The following is a 17,227-nucleotide window of genomic DNA, read 5'->3' on the forward strand; positions in this document are numbered from 1 at the left end:
GGCCAAAGGAAAGCCAGAAATATGGTTCTAGGACTGGTAATTAAACATGAAAGAGCCTGTAAAGCTGATTGGAGGAATGTACCATCTAGGAGGGTGCAACAAAGCAGGCATGCGTAAGAGATTCTCTCTCTCCTAGGGGTTCTTCAGCCTTGCCCATTCTGGAGATCAGTTAGCATTAGCTGGAGCACAGATAAAGTCTGAGAGGTTATAGGTCATCTAGTCCACACTCCTCCCTAACCTTCTAAAGGTAAGAAGATAATCGCCCAGTGAGGGGGTGGTTAAGGCTGAGTGACAAGGTTCAGGAATTCTAGTCCCAGCTCACTGCACCACATTCAAGAGGGAGGGTATGCAAGGATGGGTTTTAAGAGAAACAGATTAGACCAGGGAAAGAATGCCTCCACATAGCAATGGTTTAAAAGGGCTTAAAAATAGGAGCCATCTAGATAAAGAAGAAAGAAAGGTTAAAAAAGAATTGCTTACACCTATATGGATTACGTTTCAAAGCTATTTCACAAGGAGTAGCTTGTTCAATGTGTCGTTTTGAGGTGGGGCATTACTGATGCGGCGTCACAAAGCCTAATTTTCATCACCCAGCTCTGTCGTATACAAGCCCTATGACCTTGGGAAAATCCTCTCTCCGATCTGCAAAATGGTCATTTAAAGAATGAGGACAGTAAGTGCCTTTCCCACAGAGCTGATCCTCGGGGACCTGTTCAGTAATGGATGTGGAGGGAGGTTGGTTATATACTCCATAAAATGCTCTACAAATGGGCAACTTCGCAAGGTGGTCACAAGTGAGGACCCTGGAGCCAGACCTGGATTCAAGCCCCTGTCACCAATCACCAGATGTGTGATTTAGACCACTTGCTTAACCTCTCTGTGCCTTAGTTTCCTCATCCATAAAGCAGATGTGGTGGGAATCAAGGATGATCACACACGTGAGGTGTTTAGCACAGTCCCTGGCACATACTCAATGTGCAACGTGTTATTAGTTATTATTACTAGTTGAGCAAGAGGGATTTTCTCATTTAATCCTCAGATAATCTTATTAAATAGAATTAGTCTCATCTTGCAGGTGGGGAAACTAGAGAGAAGAATTAGGCCTAGAGAAAAGAATTGCTTACCCACGATTGATAACTAATCAAAACATAGCAAAGCCAGGACTAGATTCCGATGCTCTGACTATTACTCTAGAAGAGAGTCGGGAAGCAGGGTGAGTGGCAGTGGAAACGCTGGGCAGTGGAGTCCGAGGACCACACTTTGAGTTGCAAGGAACTAGATGATCTATCTCTAAAGATCTTTCTGGCCGGATGGTCTCTATCAGGTTGAGAGAGTAAAGCCTGAGAATTAGGACAAGAACTATTTCTGACCCTGATGCCCTTAAAGACTTTGGAGGCCATTGTAAGGGCCAGGTTATTTAATTATTTCCGATGGACCCCTTAAAAAAAGGAACTTGATGTTCAGAGCTCAGTCAGGCTTTCAGCGTCAGGGTCAGCTCACTCAGACCCTCCTCCCTAGCTCATTTCTTAGCCTCACCTGCACTTCACTACCTGAAGGGAAGAGATACAACTTTCTGAGCCATTCCCCTCCCCTGTGGAGGGCAGGAGGCAGAGGTTTGTCCTTAAGTAAAGGCAGGACGAACGAGGCTAAGAGACACTCTCAAATCTATGTCTCTCCTCCTTTTTCTCATTCATTCATTCATTCATTCATTCATTCGGTCAGTCTTAAACAACTATTTATTGACTATTCTGCATGCCTGGTACTCTACTAGGGACTGGAGTTATAACAGAGAGTAAAACAGATATGGTCTCAGACTTCATGTGGCTTACATTTTAGTTGGGAAGAGAAAGGGATAGACCATAAATAGGTAGATAAATAAGTGAATGAGATCATTTAAAATTATGAAAATAGAAGAATAACAAAACAAAGTGACGGGAGTCTTCTGTCTACTGTCCTCAAGATAAAGTCCAAGGCCATTCAAGCCCATTTTTTACCACTCCAATTGTCCATTTTTTCCACTCCAATCTTATCTCTTGTCACTTTTTACCTTGAACTCTCTGCTTCAGCCACAAAAAACATGGAGCATCATAGTTAGAAGGGGCCAACCAGCCTTTGATCAAGTGGTTCCTTTCACCCCAAACAATTCTTCCTTTTTCCTTACTTTTTTCATGTCTCTCACCCAGCTAACGCCTCCTACTCCGTCCCAGCCTACTAGTTACTCCTACCTGGAAGCCGGCCCTGCCACCACTGGTCTGGCTTAGGTGTCCCTCTCCACGCCGCCACTTTCTCTTAGGAGAGCATCCATCGCCCTACGTAGCCAGTTTACTGTCATCAACTCACCAGACTCTGAGCTCCTTGAGGGCTGGAATCATGTCGTTTGCTCTGAATGGTCAAATCCTCAGCATTTGGCACACGGCCTAGCGCGTAATTGGCACTTAATAAACACCTGTTGAATTAATTAGCACTTAGTAAGTTTAAGAGCCCAGTAATATGAGGAAAAGGCATTTATAAGACTTGGTTTTTATAAGACAAAGGGAGGAAGGTCTCAGTGAGCCGACCCTGAAACTAAAAGCCTGACTGAGCTCTGAACATCAAGGTCCTTTTTCTTAAGGGGTTTGTGGTCCATCAAAAATAACTAAATAACCTGGTCCTTACGATGAACTCCAAAGTCTTTTAGGGCATCTGGGTCAGAATCAGTTCTTGTCCTACTTTTCAGGCTTTGCTCTCTCAAAGGAAGGGAAAAAAAACAATTCCTCAGTCTTTGCTGCAGTTCATATGCAGCATCTTTTAGCTCCAATGCTCTATCAGAGCCTCCTTACTAAGGAGGCTCACCAATCAGGCAGGGAAGAAATTATTAACCCCATTTAACAGCTAGGGAAGGTCCCCCCACCCCAGATAGATGAGTCTATATTAGCTGAAGTTACCCAGGTGGACGGTAGTAGAGTGAATAAGGTTAGGGCCCCAGAGACCTCAGACACAACCTCTTCATTTTGCAGGGGATGTAGATGGGGTGGTAATATGCAGACTCTGAACTGAGTGTTCTAGCTCACTGAAAATCAAAATAATCATTTGAGGGTGACAGTAAAGGAGGAGACAACATGATTTACCCATAGTCCACCCTCACCCTATAACCCAACCTCGACTGGGCAGACGCTCAAGGGCACCGCCCCATTTTTCCTCAGGAATTCCTCCCTGGGGTCAGTTCATGAGAAACTGTATACTCAGACTGATGGCACGATCAAAACCTCAAAATTCTAACTTCCTCGTTTCAGAATTGGGAGGAGTCCAAGGCTCCAAGAGAAGGGACTAGTCTAAGGTACACACTGAGACCTGACCAGGACTCCAGACTCTCAGTCCAAAATATTCTCAAGCAATCCCCTTGATATGGACCTTCTGAGTTGGGGAAGGGGTAAGAATGAGGTGGCCTTGAACTGGCCACTTGTTAGCTGTGGTCCTCTTGGGTGAAGAGAGGCAGGAGGGGCAGTGAGCTACTTTCCCATCTGGTTGGCCTACTCCAGAGTTTGTTCCCTCTAGTCCTTGCTGGTTTTGTGCATTATTAGTTAACCCACAGAAAGTAGGATGCAAGTTGTTTGCTGGTTGGTGACTGTTTATGAAGGTTGTTATTGCTACTCCAGCACTGTAGTGTCCTAGCTAACAATAACCTAGAGAGGGTACAAGGTGGATGGACTGAGGGTAGCAGAGCTCACTACTTAGTAATGGGGAAAAGGATACGTTTTTGGGTTCCATCAAAATATAAGGATGTCGAAGAGGAGGGAAGGGACATTTTGACTGAAAGCTTGGAATTGTAGCTAGCCTAGATGTGATTCTTGTAGATGCCTGTATTTGCTATGAGGCCCCGGATGAATCACTCAACCTCTCTGAGCCTCAGCCTTTCAGACAAGAGGGTCAGAAGAGAGTTTCTAGTGACTCTTCCCTTTTTTATAACTCTCCCTCCAACTAAGCAGGCTCTGGAGGGACTGGGAGTCATTAACTCCATTTCAGCATTTGTCAAGGCCTATATTTGCCAGGCCAAGTCCTATTGAAGTTTAACTGGGAAATCTGCAGAAAAGGGTTAGCACGGCAGGCCTGAGACTGCCCTCCTTAGAAAGATCTGTTTGCATGGTTGGCCCTTGGTTGGCTTTCAGGAACTTTGATTTCAGGAGGATTTCTACTGTTCACAGAACTGATAAGAGTGGCTTACTGTGCCTAAACTGTTTGTGCAAACAATGTAGTTTGTGCTGAACACTTGCTTCCCTTCTGAGTGGCGGGAATTTTGGTACATACCAGGCAGAGAATGCCTGCGATGCTGGCCTCCAATAAAAGCCCTGGGCACTGAGTATCTAATGAGCGTCCTGGCAGACAACATTTCCCATGTGTTGTCATGGTTTGTTGCTAGAGGAATTAAGCTCATCCTGTGTGACTCAACTGGGAGAGGACTCTTAGAAGTTTGTGCCTGGTTTCCTCCAGACTTGGTCTCATGCATCTTTCCCTTTGCTGGTTTTGCTTTGTATCCTTTCACTGTAATAAATCATGGTGTGAGTACGGTGACATGCTGAGTTCTGTGAGTCCTCCAAGTGAATCAATCACTGAGTGTGGAGATGGTCTTGGAGACCTCAGACAGGAATTAAACCTAAATTTCACAGAGACGACCATAATCCTATACCAATCTCTTATGAATATATAGCTTAAACCAGCACTGTCCAATAGAAATATATAACATCAGTTGCATGTGTAATTTAAAATTTTCTAGCAGTCACATTTTAAAATAAAAAAAAAAACAAGTGAAATTTCAAGAATATATTTTTAACCCAATATATTAAAATATTAACATTTCAACATGTAATGATATAAAAATGTATTGAGATATTTTTATCCTTTTTTTCATACTAAGTCTTCAAAAACCAGTGTGTATTTTTACATCGATGGCACATCTCAGTTTGGACTAGCCCCATTCCAAGCGCTCCAGCACTGTCCAGTGGCTGTCATGTTGATAGCACAGGCAGAGAGATGAATGGCAAGGGCTCTGGAGACAAGACATCTGGGTCAGAATCCTGGTTCTGCCACCTACCAACTGCATGACCTTAAGCAACGTTACTTAACCTTGCTATGTATTAGTTTCCTCGTCTGTATAACGGGGGTAATCATGTCAGCTACCTCATGAGGTTGCAGGGACTTTTCAAAAACTGCATAAATCTAAGGCGGTATCTGGAACACATAGGATGTTAGGTGAATGCTTGCTGTTACTCTTATTATCCAAAAGCTTGGCCCTTGAGATCAACTCCTCCCATAGATGAGGAAACTGAGGCTCAGAGTTTAGAAGGCAGTGGTTTCAAAAGCAAAAACTCTAGTCACTTCTCCTCTTGATGGATTCCCTGTCTCCTGGCTGGCTCTGAGGCTGGATCTGCCAATTATTCAGAAAACCAGCAGCTGGCCCCACCTGGATTCTGCAGTCCCTTCCTGATTGCAAAACAAGGCCACTATTTGAAGATGGCACTGAAGTGGTGGGGGCTGGGCCTCCATTCTGCTGCCTCCATCCAGACTCATTGGTTGGGCTGGCTCACCCCATCACTGAGTCCAGGACTTACTCAGCAATGATAAGGCTGGCTTCCTTTATTTGGCTTTTTACAGCCTTTATTGTTTATTAACTCATGTTCTATCTTCCTCAAAGACACAGCGCATCAGCACATTTTTCAAAACCTCTTTCTAAGTCATCTGCGGTCTCCATTCACCCACGAAGAAAATATTCCGGATAGGTAGTGAGATCCCTGTATCCGTCTTTAAAAAAGAGGGTGAAGAAATACTGGATGCCCATTTATCTGGGATGCAGTAGAGCACTTTCTCAGGCTGGAAGCCAAACTGGCTTATGATTTGTCTACAGCATCTGTCTCCACCCTTCCTTTCCCAAAATATAATGCATATCATCTACCCTCCTCTAATAAGCTCACTCAACATGTCTCACATGTCTCAAATCTTACTAGCAGCTGGAATCAGACCAGTTTTGTGGACTTGAACTTGTTCGCATGTGCTAACCTGAAGCTCTGCTTATTCTATATGCCAATAGTGTTTTATTTGATATTCATTTATTTAATAGATAGTCATTGAGCATCTACTATGTATTAAGCCCTCTGCAAAGCGCTGGGAAGGAAGCCTTTGTGGACCTGATGATTTAGTGTAGAAAACAGACAAACAAGAAATGACAATAAAGTATAACAAAGGGTTGATGCAGAAAGTGTCAAATGCTCTAGAAACTATGATTAGGTGACCTGAACTATAATAAGGGGACTATGTAAGGGCACCTGAACAAAACTCTTTTCTTAAGAAGCGACATTGAAGTTGAGACCTGAAAAGTGGTAGGAGAGACCAGTTAAAGAGAGAACATGGAGTGCTCTGGGCAGAGGAACAGCATAGAAAAATCTGGAGGTGAGAGAGAATGGCATGTTGGAAGAACCAAATAAAGTCCAGCACAGCTGGGATAGAGAGAGTGAGAGGAGCGTGGCAAAAGATGAGGAAGCTGCCGAACCCCGAGGACATTGCCAGAAGCGCTAAGGAATTTGGACTTTAACCTGAAGGCAGGAGGAAAACAACCTGGTGCAGCATAACATCTTTCAAAACATAAGGTTCCTGGGAACAAATCAGCCACAATGTTTCTAAAAAAGCTGGTGGCAAAAAGCTTGGGAGGTACTCTTCCTTGTGTTCATGCTCTTTGTACCAAAGCTCAGACCTCATTTGAAAATAGTCTGTAGCCTGAAGTTCCTCCCCCATGCCCGCTGTGCTCCCCCAACCTCCCACCCCACTGTCTGTGGGATCGGTACTCCTGAGTTTAGTGCGGCAAGGGCCTTCCTTAGACCCTTGGAACTATAGAGCCACAGAGACCACCACTGAGAGACTGTCAAGGCTCTTGTTTAACAGAGGCCCAGGGAAGGAGAGTAATTTGTCTGTGGCCCCACAGCAAGCCTCAGGCCTCTGTCACCTTCTTGTTTCCCCCGAAGAAACTGAACAGTAGGGTGGGGACTAGGGTAAGGCAAGTCGGGCACACAGGGTGCAAAACTTAAGGAAGCACTCACTCCCAGGGGCCAGCTCTGCACTTGCATGACCCTAGGTGCCCACTTGTCACATCCTCGTCCTGGCTCTGTTGGACACACCGTGAGTGCAGAGATTATAACTTCCAAGAACTCTGACATCTCTCAGGGTGTTAACATAATGCTGGGCACATATTTTGAGGGGCACTAGATGCTTACCGATGCTAATGAACAGTACATTTCTGACAAACTGGTAGGTATACAGATGTTTGTATCTTTGGGTACATATGACCTTCAAAAGACAACAGAACTAAGTGAAGAGGGACTGAGACTGAAGTCTAGAGACGTGGATTCTGGACTCCTCTCTGCCACCTATTTGTTATGGGAACTTAGGTAAATTGTTTCCCATCTCTAGGCTTCAGTGAAATGAGGTGGTTGAATAAATCACATTTATTGAGCACGTAGTCTGTGTCAGCCACCGTTCAAATGTTTCTGTGATTTAACTCATTAAAAGACTTTCTGCCCTTCAGGCTTCCCTTCATTTCAACAGGCTGTGGTTTGAGGTGAGGAAGGCTTCACAGAGAATGTGGGACTTGAGACAGACCTTCCAAATTCCCACAGGAACAATAATATCTTAAATCATAATAAAGGCATCGTATCTCACAGCCCTTCTCCATCAGAAGACAGAGACTCACCGGCCTCAGAATCACCTTTGGAACATGTCTGAAGGTAGATTCTCAGCCTCTTCCCCTGAGATTCTAATGCAGCGATTCCACAGTGGGGCCTGGGAATCTGTATCGAAAGCTTCCCAGAGAGTCAGACAGATTTGGGAGGTGCTGATCTCAGTGCCTTTCACTACCTGTGGACAAACTCTTACCTCGACAGCCCAACCTGATCATCGGAATCTCCAAGCAGAGAAATGAATTCATCAGTTAATGCAGCAAACATTAAGCACCTGTTGTGTTCTAGGCCCTGTGCCAAGTGGTGATTATGAGCCCTACTCTCAAGGGATTCCTAGTTTGTCACTTATTTTAGAAGCAAGTCATCTAGCCAGAACCAGTGGGGCCTTAGAGATATCATCAACCAATCCCATTATATAGTTGGGGAAACCGAGGCCCAGAGAGGGAAAGCAGCATGTTCGAAACTCCACAGGGAGCAAATATATTTCCTGCTCCCAAACCAGCTGAGGTATCCCAATGGTCTTCCCAGGAGGGGGCTGCATTTTAAGTCCTCCGTCACCCACTCTTTGCTTCTTAAGCCCTAACCCTACACAGAGTAAATGTTCCGGGAATTCTATCTTCAGGTCTTGCTGACATTTTTAATCCTCAACATCTGTTCAACCTAGATGGAGGCAGGAGGGAAGAGGGAACACCTTGGGGTGTTAGACTGCCTAGGAGTGCTTCCCCGGATTGAGCTTCCCATCAGTGCTTCCGTGCTGAAACCCTTTCCCTGGCTGTGATGGAGGACATTGTGCCTGCCTCCTCCTGCACTTTAGAGCCAAAAGAATAGGGGGCCGCCTCTCTTGTTCACAAGGACCTGTTTCTCACCTCTCTGCCCAGACTTGCTTGTGTCACTGTCGCCCCGGGCCTGGGGAGGGGGAGAAGCGGAGGGTAAGTCGTGCCCGCCCCCGAAATACTAGCCGCCCTCCCATTGGCTACAAGGACTCCGGGCCAGCCACTGATTGGTCATCGCTGAGGGCTTGAAAGGTGACTGAGAGCACCGGACACCTCAGACAGACCGTGGCCCGGGATCAGACAACGTCTCAGGCGAGCCCGAGACGCGTCCCCAGCCCGCCATGGCCTGGCTGCTCCGGGCATCCTGCCTTCTCTCTCTGCTCCTGGCCGGCTTCGTCCCGCTAAGCCGGGGGCAGAAGTCGAAGGTGAGTGAGCCTACGGAGTGGGGGGCAGGGGAACGAACATAGTAGCCCCCAGGTGTCCATCTCTCAGTGGCGTGGCACGCATCTTCCCAGGCTTCCCTTCAGAAGGGCTACACCTTGGCGAGAGGGGCACCCTTAACTCCTGTTGCCTCCCTCATGCGCCTGGATCCCCCACACCCAGAGCGTCGGTCTCATCGCACTTCCACCTGTTGGAGACCTGGGTGACCTGGGTGGGCAGAGTAAACAGGAGAGGAAGATCCCTCTCCCCGAGTTCGCGATTTCTCCCTCACCGCTACCTCAGAGTCGCCTTGCTACATCCATGCCACCTCTGAACGCCAGCTACTCCCCTCCAGTCTGGCCTGAAGGGAGCGAGGCCACGGAAAAAGGCCTACAGACTTGGCATCTGGTTGGTCCGCTGTGGAGAGGTTCCTAGGGAGACTGACAGGCAAGGAGGAAGGGAAGGAGATCGCAGCTGGGTGGTACCCATTTTGAAGCATTGCCTTGGGGACTTTTAATAAACGAGGAAGAAATGCACTTGGATTTGGGGCATTGGTAGCAGAGGCAGAGATCTGTGACAGAAAGAGCTCGGGGCTGTCAGTGCTCAACACCCTGGGGGCCCTGACTGGATCTCTGCTCCTTTCTGGGCCTGATTCTCCATCTGCAGAAGTGGGGTTGGGGGCAGCGGGCAGTGGCAAAATGAAGCTGGTGATTTCAGAGGTGATGCTTAGAGGAGCTGTAAAATCCCCCGCTGTTCTCTGAAGGGTTTCTTGCTCTGGGGCAGCCTCCCAGCCCACCACCCACTGCCCATATTGGTCTGAGCACCTGGTAGTTGGAGCAAGCTGGGGACTGCCAGCTCAACGGGAGAAGTTTTCCTGAGCCTCAGTCTATCCCCAGTAGGGTGTGGGGATATAGAGGCCAGGGGTGACCCAACATGCCTATTTCCTTGGATGGTATGTGCCAAGGTGGGCCCTGAAGACATCTCCTCTTCTCCAGGGTAGGGAGACAGAAGCCAGGCATAGTGATAGACTCAAAGAGAGATTTCCGTCTACAACCTCTGAACACACACACACACACACACACACACACACACACACACACACACATCACGCTTGTGTAAGCTCAAGAATCTGCTTTGAACTGTTTCTACTAAAATCTTCTGGGTCTTTATTCTCAGATCTTAAGAGTCCATGATTCTGTTTCCAAAATTCTATCCACTGCCCAGGAAGCCCATTCCAAGTGCAGGATTCCTTCTGTCTGTTTTCATCCCCTGTCCTGTCCTCAGCCTAAAGCCCATTCAGTGTGCCCTCCTTGGACTCATCAGCCTAGAGACCAGATGGCTATCAAGCCACTTCCTCCAAGCCTTCTCCCTTTTCATCATCCCCAACTCAAAAGACATTTTCCAGGGCAAGGATGGGACCGATTTCAGGACTGAGGGTGTGGGGCGGCAGTGGGAGCAGACCATAGGTAGACCAGCACCATGGAGTCAGTCCTGCACCCTCAGTTTCAGGAGAGCAAGAGAAGGGAAGGTTGGGCCCTGCCACAAAAAGGCTAGAGGTAAGAGCACGGACCCCATGAACAACGCTTCACAGCTGTGTGTTCTCTGCAGCACTCTCGGGAGGAAAAGATGGATTCACAGAGAACAGGATGGGTATGGACTAGAAAAGTCTTAGGGTGAGGTATGATCTTATCAGATGCAACCAACTAGGACTTGCTGGCTAATGACAGTCTGGGCATGCCCATCCCTCCATCCAGGTCCTTAGAGAGTTGAGATGTCTAGCCCTGGGTTCTAGGACTCAGCCACGTACCTTACCCCCTACTCCAGGGCCAAAGGGTGGGGAAAGAGCATGTGGAGAATGGGATGGATAAAAGGTGACAGCTCCAGAGGGATGTCTGCCTCCTCCCGATTCAAAGGGACAGGCTAGAAACAAAGGGAATCCTTTCCTTCCCTCTCTAGACCGGCTTAAGGCTGCCCAGGCTCCCATCCTTGCTCTATAAAAGGACTTTGCCGAAGCCGGAGAGAATAACAGCTGCTGACATGCATTGGATCCTAGTAACCAGTGGTTTCTAGGTGACTAAACCAGGCAGAGAGAATCATGGAAACACAGGCTGACAGAGCTGAAGGGCCCTTGAAACAGCACTGAATCTGACCCTGTCTTACAATGGAGGAGCCGGGAAAGGAGTGGTCAGAGTCAGAGTCAGAGGCACACAAGGCTCAGAACTCACATCTCCTGCCCCAAGCCCAGTTCTTTTGCAGCATCACACTGATGAGTGATACAATGGGAGAGGAGAGAGACAAAGACCAGCAGCCCAAGACTCCAAGGTCCTAGCTGAGTCCCTACCCCGCTCCACTCTCGAGCCACCAGAATTCTCCTGTCTTGTCCAGCTGTGGAAGGATCGAGGCACTCTCACTGCCCTTCCTCTCCATCTCCTCTCCCCCCGCCCCCCATTTAAGGTGCTCGTCTCCAGGATTCCCTGGACCCAGAGGAGGGAAGGGGGCTCACATAAGAACTGGGCTGCAGTGCCCAGTGGTGAGTGCAGGCCATGCTTCTCCTACCATGGGCCTCCCTCTGACCCCTATTGTTCTGAACCCACAGCGCTGACCTCGCTGGCCTCGGTAGAAATTGCGGAAGCTCTTGTCACTCATCCTTCCTCCTATAGACACCTTGCCAGTGCATCATCTTCTTCATGCTTGGCTAGGGAACATCAAAGGCCTCTTCACAATAATGTGGGAACAACAGAACCCTTTACCTGAGCTGTAGGCAGAATAACCACTATCCCTTGACGTGGGGATTTCTTTCCAAGAGTCTTTCACGTTGGTTTGATCTGCCATTAGATTCGCCCAGCCATTTTGGGAGGCAGGTGGTGTTACCATCACCAGTCAGTAGTTAGAGGCTCAGAGAGTAAAAGTGACTTGCCCAGGACTACAGAGCCAGCAAAAACTAAAGCCTAATGAGAAGAGATTCCCCTTGCCCCGCCTCCATCCTGAAACTGTGCCTAGAAGTTGAACCTTCATGTTGTTTATAAGCTTTCATTATTTGGACAATCTCTTGGCTTTTTTTTTCCTCTCCATTTCCCAGAGTTTGTTTTTGAATTAGGGCGAAGTGGAGGAGGTGGAGAAAACAGAGAGGCATGCAGGAAGAGAGGCCTTGCTTTCTGGCTGCTAGACCTCGCTTTCTGGCTGCTAGACCCTCTGTGGCCAGCTGAGGTATTTGCTGTGTCCTAGTTGTTTGTACTTTGAGGCAGAAATGACCCCAGCTGGGGCAAAGGAGGCCCAGGGGCTCGAGGAATGTTGAGCTTAGGTCTAAGGCTTGCCTCCAGCACCCACCAAGAGTCACAGGGAATGGAACATTAGATTCACATAAAGCAGGGAATTTGCACTGACGCCGAGAGCTTGCAGCTGTCAAGGAATAGAGGGCCCCAGACTCACCTGGTTCAGCAGGCCTGTGATGTCTTCAAGACAGAGGTGGCTTTTCTACAACCTCCTGGGGCCACACCCTGCCAGCACAGTACCCTTCACCCAGTTCGGCTGAGGTACCTCACCTCAACAGCAAGTTTTCTAGGATTGATGGGAAGAGAGGGGGTGGATTTGCATCTGTAACTCCAATCACCTGTCTCTCCTGGTCTATAATGCTAGTTTACACTCGATTTGTTGTCTTTCCGCCTCTCATATTATGTCAGGGGCAGAAGGCACCTTAGAGATGACCTGATACAATGGTGGCAAGCTCTTTCCTTGCCCATCATGACTGGCCCACCTACTGATTGTGTTATCGATACCATTACACCCTTTCAAGAGTAGACCCGGATTTTTGTAGTCTGGGCCAGAGATGAGGGAGGGGCAGAGTGGAGTCTGATGCAGTCTCCTGCTTGCTAATAGTAATCCCATCCTTCCTTTCCCACTGATATGATGCTATCAAGCCACCGTGGTTGAGAACAGCTGATCCAGTTTAAGGTTCTCATTTTATAGAAAAGGAAACTTGAGGCCCATAGAAGAGAAAGGGCCTATCCAGAACCACACAGGGAGTTAGTGGCAGAACCGGATGTAGAATCCCGGTCTCCCGACTTGCAATCCATTTTACGCTGTCCCTACTTGTTCTGGAGGTGGACTGTGGGGCAGCAGTTGGGCACAGAGGAAGGCATAATGGTCATTGTCCCAAGTGCTCACTTTAGAAAACGTCTAATATACGCGAGGTTCTGTTGCTTTACCCTTCCCGTATTTCATCCTCATGGCAGGGCTTTCGCCATTCTTGGCTCCTACTCCTATATCTCAATCTTACAGCAACAGCCTCAGCTTTCCAATCCTCCAGGTTTGGAACCTCTGAATCACTACTCTTCATACTGCCACTTCCTTCTTTCTGCTCAGTTCTTCCTTCACGATGGTCTTGTTCAGGCCCCCCTCATCGCTTGCCTGCAGTATTGCAACAGCCGCCCCAAAAGTCTCCATTAGCTCAGCCAGTAACAGTCACCAGTATCAGGGTAGTCTCCCTCAGAGCCTAGAAAATGTTTTTAAGTTGACCTATGATGTGAAGTAATGACTGCAGTTTTTCTCTAGGTTTCCATAGCATTCGCCAGCGTATTAAGCGGTTTCATAATCATTATCTTGCGCAAGGAATTAGGAAACCTTAGTTCTAGTCCAGTTCTGATGCTCGGATTGACCTCGGGCAAGTCATACTCCCTTGGGCAAAATTATCTTGAAAATAGAGATCCCCAAGTTCCCTTCCAGCTCTCACTGCTCCGTGATGCTGGTTTTCTGTTCCAGGTGGACTGCCACGCTGGCATGAGTGGCACCATCTACGACTATGGAGCCCTCACCATCGACGGGGAGGAATACATCCCCTTCAAGCAGTATGCTGGCAAATACGTCCTCTTTGTCAACGTGGCCACCTACTGAGGCCTGACAGGCCAGTACATTGGTAAGAGCCCACCTCTCCTCCCCTGCTAGATTTGGGGCTGTTTCTGCCAGTCGGGCATAGTTTAATCACAGACCCTTTCCTGGTGCAAGGGGAAAGGGGTGACAGTGATCATGAGATTCCAAACTGTGTATCCCAACTCTACTGTGTTCCAAGGTTTTGTGAGGATGATTATCTAAGCCTGAGGTCCGATCACCTTTGGACATTTCTAGATTCCCAGTTCTTCTTCATCCCTGGGAATCTTAACTGCCCCAAAAGCAGAGATTGGGTTTATGCCCGAAATGTCTTTCACTGGAGTAGGAGAAGGTAGCAGCTTTTTCTTCCTGAGAACTTCTCATCTGCCCTCAGCCACATCTGCCTTAGCGCTTCTCCTGGCCCCTATCTGGAAAGCAAGCAATGGGCCCGAGGCCATTCCGCCCAGGTTTCGTGATCCCTAGTATCGTCACTCCTTTCCTCCTAGCTGGGGTACAGTGAAGAGGGACCAGCTGGGGCAAAGGCAGCTGACAGCACCCACAGGAAAATGCTCTGGGGCTGAGCACAGCCTGCTGGGGGGAGCTGAGGGAGGCAAGGTCAGTCTGACCCTGAATGTTCGGCCTGAAAATCACAAGTGAATTCCCGGAAGTGTAATGACAGCGGGCTGGAAGGCCCAGTGGGTGGGTGGTGTTTAGAATGCTTCCGTCAAGCCCTTGGAATAGAGCCGAGTACATTTGTGTGAGAGATGGACTGGATGCTGGCCTTGCACAGAAAGCAGGAGGCACTGAGGAAGCTGGGCCAGGGCCTCCCGTGGATCCCTGAATTTCCAGAGTTTAAGAGGATTGTGAGGGCCCCACTCCGCCCCACTCCAGGAAGTCCTCTGCCATCTCCCCGTGATAAATGGTTCTTGCTCCAAGAAACTCAATCCTGAGAGTCTTGAAGGAGCCTGGCCCAGGGAGGTAGTGGACCTTGGCAGTGGGCGGGTGACTGACAACTGACTTCTTTCCCCAAAAACCCTCCAGCCCATCCGGCTTAGAGTCAGGAGGATGGAACTTGGATCCCACCAACACATTTGCTCGGTGATCTTGAGCAAGTCCCCACTGTCAGGCCTCAGTGATTTCAGCTGTTCAGTGGGTGAGCAGACAGAGTGGTACGGATGAGGCAAGGCTTACCGGGCTACCCCCGTCTCTGCTCTCTCCCTGGCCCAGAACTGAATGCACTACAGGAAGAGCTTGCACCATTTGGTCTGGTCGTTCTGGGCTTCCCCTGCAACCAATTTGGAAAACAGGAGCCAGGAGACAACTCGGAGATCCTACCTGCCCTCAAGTGAGTGTTCACTCAGGGTCCCAAGAAAGCTCCTCCAGAATAGCCCGCCCTGTGCCCAGCCCAGGCATCTCCTGCACTGGCCCCTAGTCATGATGGATGTTTATCAGCCAAGACTACTTCTCTGTTCCAAGAACCTCCCGTGTAGTGAAATGAGGGAAAGAGGACAGGGATGACTACTTGTGAGTGCACGATAGGGGTGGGGACCACTACAGACGGGGAGGGGTTACTGAGAAGGAGCCAAACTGGAAAAGGAAGTCTGCAGACCCACATTATGCCTGTGCCCATTCGACAGTCATTGGCTCCCACTGCCCACTATGGAGTAAAGTCCAGATTCCCAAACCCCCTGCCCTGCTCTGTCCCGTCCTCTCGTTTCTGAGCTGTGTGCCCATCTACCTCCTTGGGACCCACACGTGAACATTCCTCCAGGTACGTGAGACCGGGTGGGGGCTTCGTCCCTAATTTCCAACTCTTCGAGAAAGGAGATGTGAACGGGGAGAAAGAGCAGAAGTTCTACACGTTCCTGAAGGTGAGTGGGCAGCTGCCTGTGCAGGGGCCTCTGCCCGGCTGCCGCTGGCTCTGTACTGGGCTCCAGCCCCTGCGGAGACAAGGCCCGTGCCATCCCGCCCTGCTCCCGGCTCCCGGGGAATTTCTTGTCCTCTATTGTTCCGCCTAGAGGGCTTTGCAGACCCTACGATCTCATCAGCTAATTTTACAAATAAGACCCAGGCAGGGCCCCAGAAGGGACAAGCTAAAGGTCTCACAGTCTGATAGAGCTGAAGATGGTCTGGGATTCAGTCTCTGAACTCCCAAACTGGTGTTCTGTTTTCTGTGCCAGGCTGGTCTCCTACCCCCAGGAAGGCCCGGGGAGAAGGGGAGTGGGAGGGCTCCAAGCCGGGTTAACTCTGCTCTTCTCTCTGCTCTAGAACTCCTGTCTCCCCACCTCAGAGCTCCTGGGCTCACCTAACAGCCTCTTCTGGGAACCCATGAAGAACCATGATATCCGCTGGAACTTTGAGAAGTTCCTGGTGGGACCAGACGGTATACCCATCATGCGCTGGCACCACCGGACCACGGTCAGCAATGTCAAGATGGACATCCTGGCCTACATGAGGCGGCAGGCAGCCCTGGGGGTCAGGGGGAAGTAACTGAGACCTGTCCCAGCCCATGTCCACCATACAGGGCTGGGGAGGATGTCCGTTCAGGAAGGAATCCATTTTTCCTGCCACACCACACTCCCGCCAGACCCCTTCCTATTACACAGGGCCCCAAGCTGATATGAACGTGTGCATATCGTTGTGTCTATACTGCTGTGCATGTGGGTGTTTGCACACATGCCTACAGGTGTGTGTGACCATGTGTGTGAATGCACGAGTGTACTGCCACACATGTCCACCAGCATGAATACCCAAGAGTGTGCGCCGATGTGTACCCACAGCTGTGTGTCGTGGAGAGCGCTAGAGAGCAACAGCCCTTTCTCTCCAGTTCTCTGCTCCAATGATAACAATTCACTTTCAGCTGAGCCCAAAGGAAAAACAAACCAGCTCTAGATCCAATTGTTCTCCACCTGGACCTCAGCTTTGGGGCCACCATCCCCCACTGCCTCCAGATTACCACCCCTGAAGTGCCCAGAAGTTTCTGGGTCTACCACACTGCCTGAACTGCCCTTTCCATAGTACAGCCACTTTCCTTCCTGAAGGGCCCTCCCTAGCCTCCTACCCCACCCCACAGTACCCGCCCCGCCCCCAGCAGCCAGGGCAGATGTGAGAGCAAGGGCCACGTTCCCCTGTCCGGGGTGGCATCTCCATGAGGGAGGGGCCCGAAGCCCTTGTGGGCGGACCTCCCCTGAGACTGTCTGAAGGGCCAGCCTTAGTGCATTCAGGCTGAGGCCCCCAGGCAGCGATGCCGCCCCCGCTACTTCGGAGGATGTGCCCTCACCCCTCACCCTGGCCCACTGGCATGAGACTCACCCCTGCCTGCCCAGTAAAGGCCTTTCTGCAGCAGCTGAGCCTACTGTGGTGCTTCCTCAAAGGGGCTGCCCCAGCTGGGGATGGGGTGGGGGTAGGGGGGCCCCCAGATTTATCGGCCAAGAGTAATAGTGATGGTCTCAGGAGCCTGGGGGGAATGGG

General features: G+C 49.5%; 1 protein-coding gene across 1 annotated transcript; it reads left to right on the forward strand.

Annotated features, from left to right (window-relative positions):
• The first annotated feature begins 8,746 nt into the window (after nt 1-8,746).
• On the forward strand, nt 8,747-17,101 carry GPX3 (glutathione peroxidase 3). Its single transcript, XM_011371220.2, has 5 exons — nt 8,747-8,898; nt 13,652-13,805; nt 14,984-15,101; nt 15,528-15,627; nt 16,025-17,101. The coding sequence occupies exons 1-5, from the start codon at nt 8,815-8,817 to the stop codon at nt 16,244-16,246; spliced, it is 678 nt and encodes a 225-aa protein (XP_011369522.2). The 5' UTR covers nt 8,747-8,814; the 3' UTR covers nt 16,247-17,101.
• Nucleotides 17,102-17,227: the final 126 nt, after the last annotated feature.

The sequence above is a fragment of the Pteropus vampyrus genome, unplaced genomic scaffold (assembly GCF_000151845.1).
Source record: "Pteropus vampyrus isolate Shadow unplaced genomic scaffold, Pvam_2.0 Scaffold185, whole genome shotgun sequence".
Taxonomy (NCBI): Eukaryota; Metazoa; Chordata; class Mammalia; order Chiroptera; family Pteropodidae; genus Pteropus; species Pteropus vampyrus.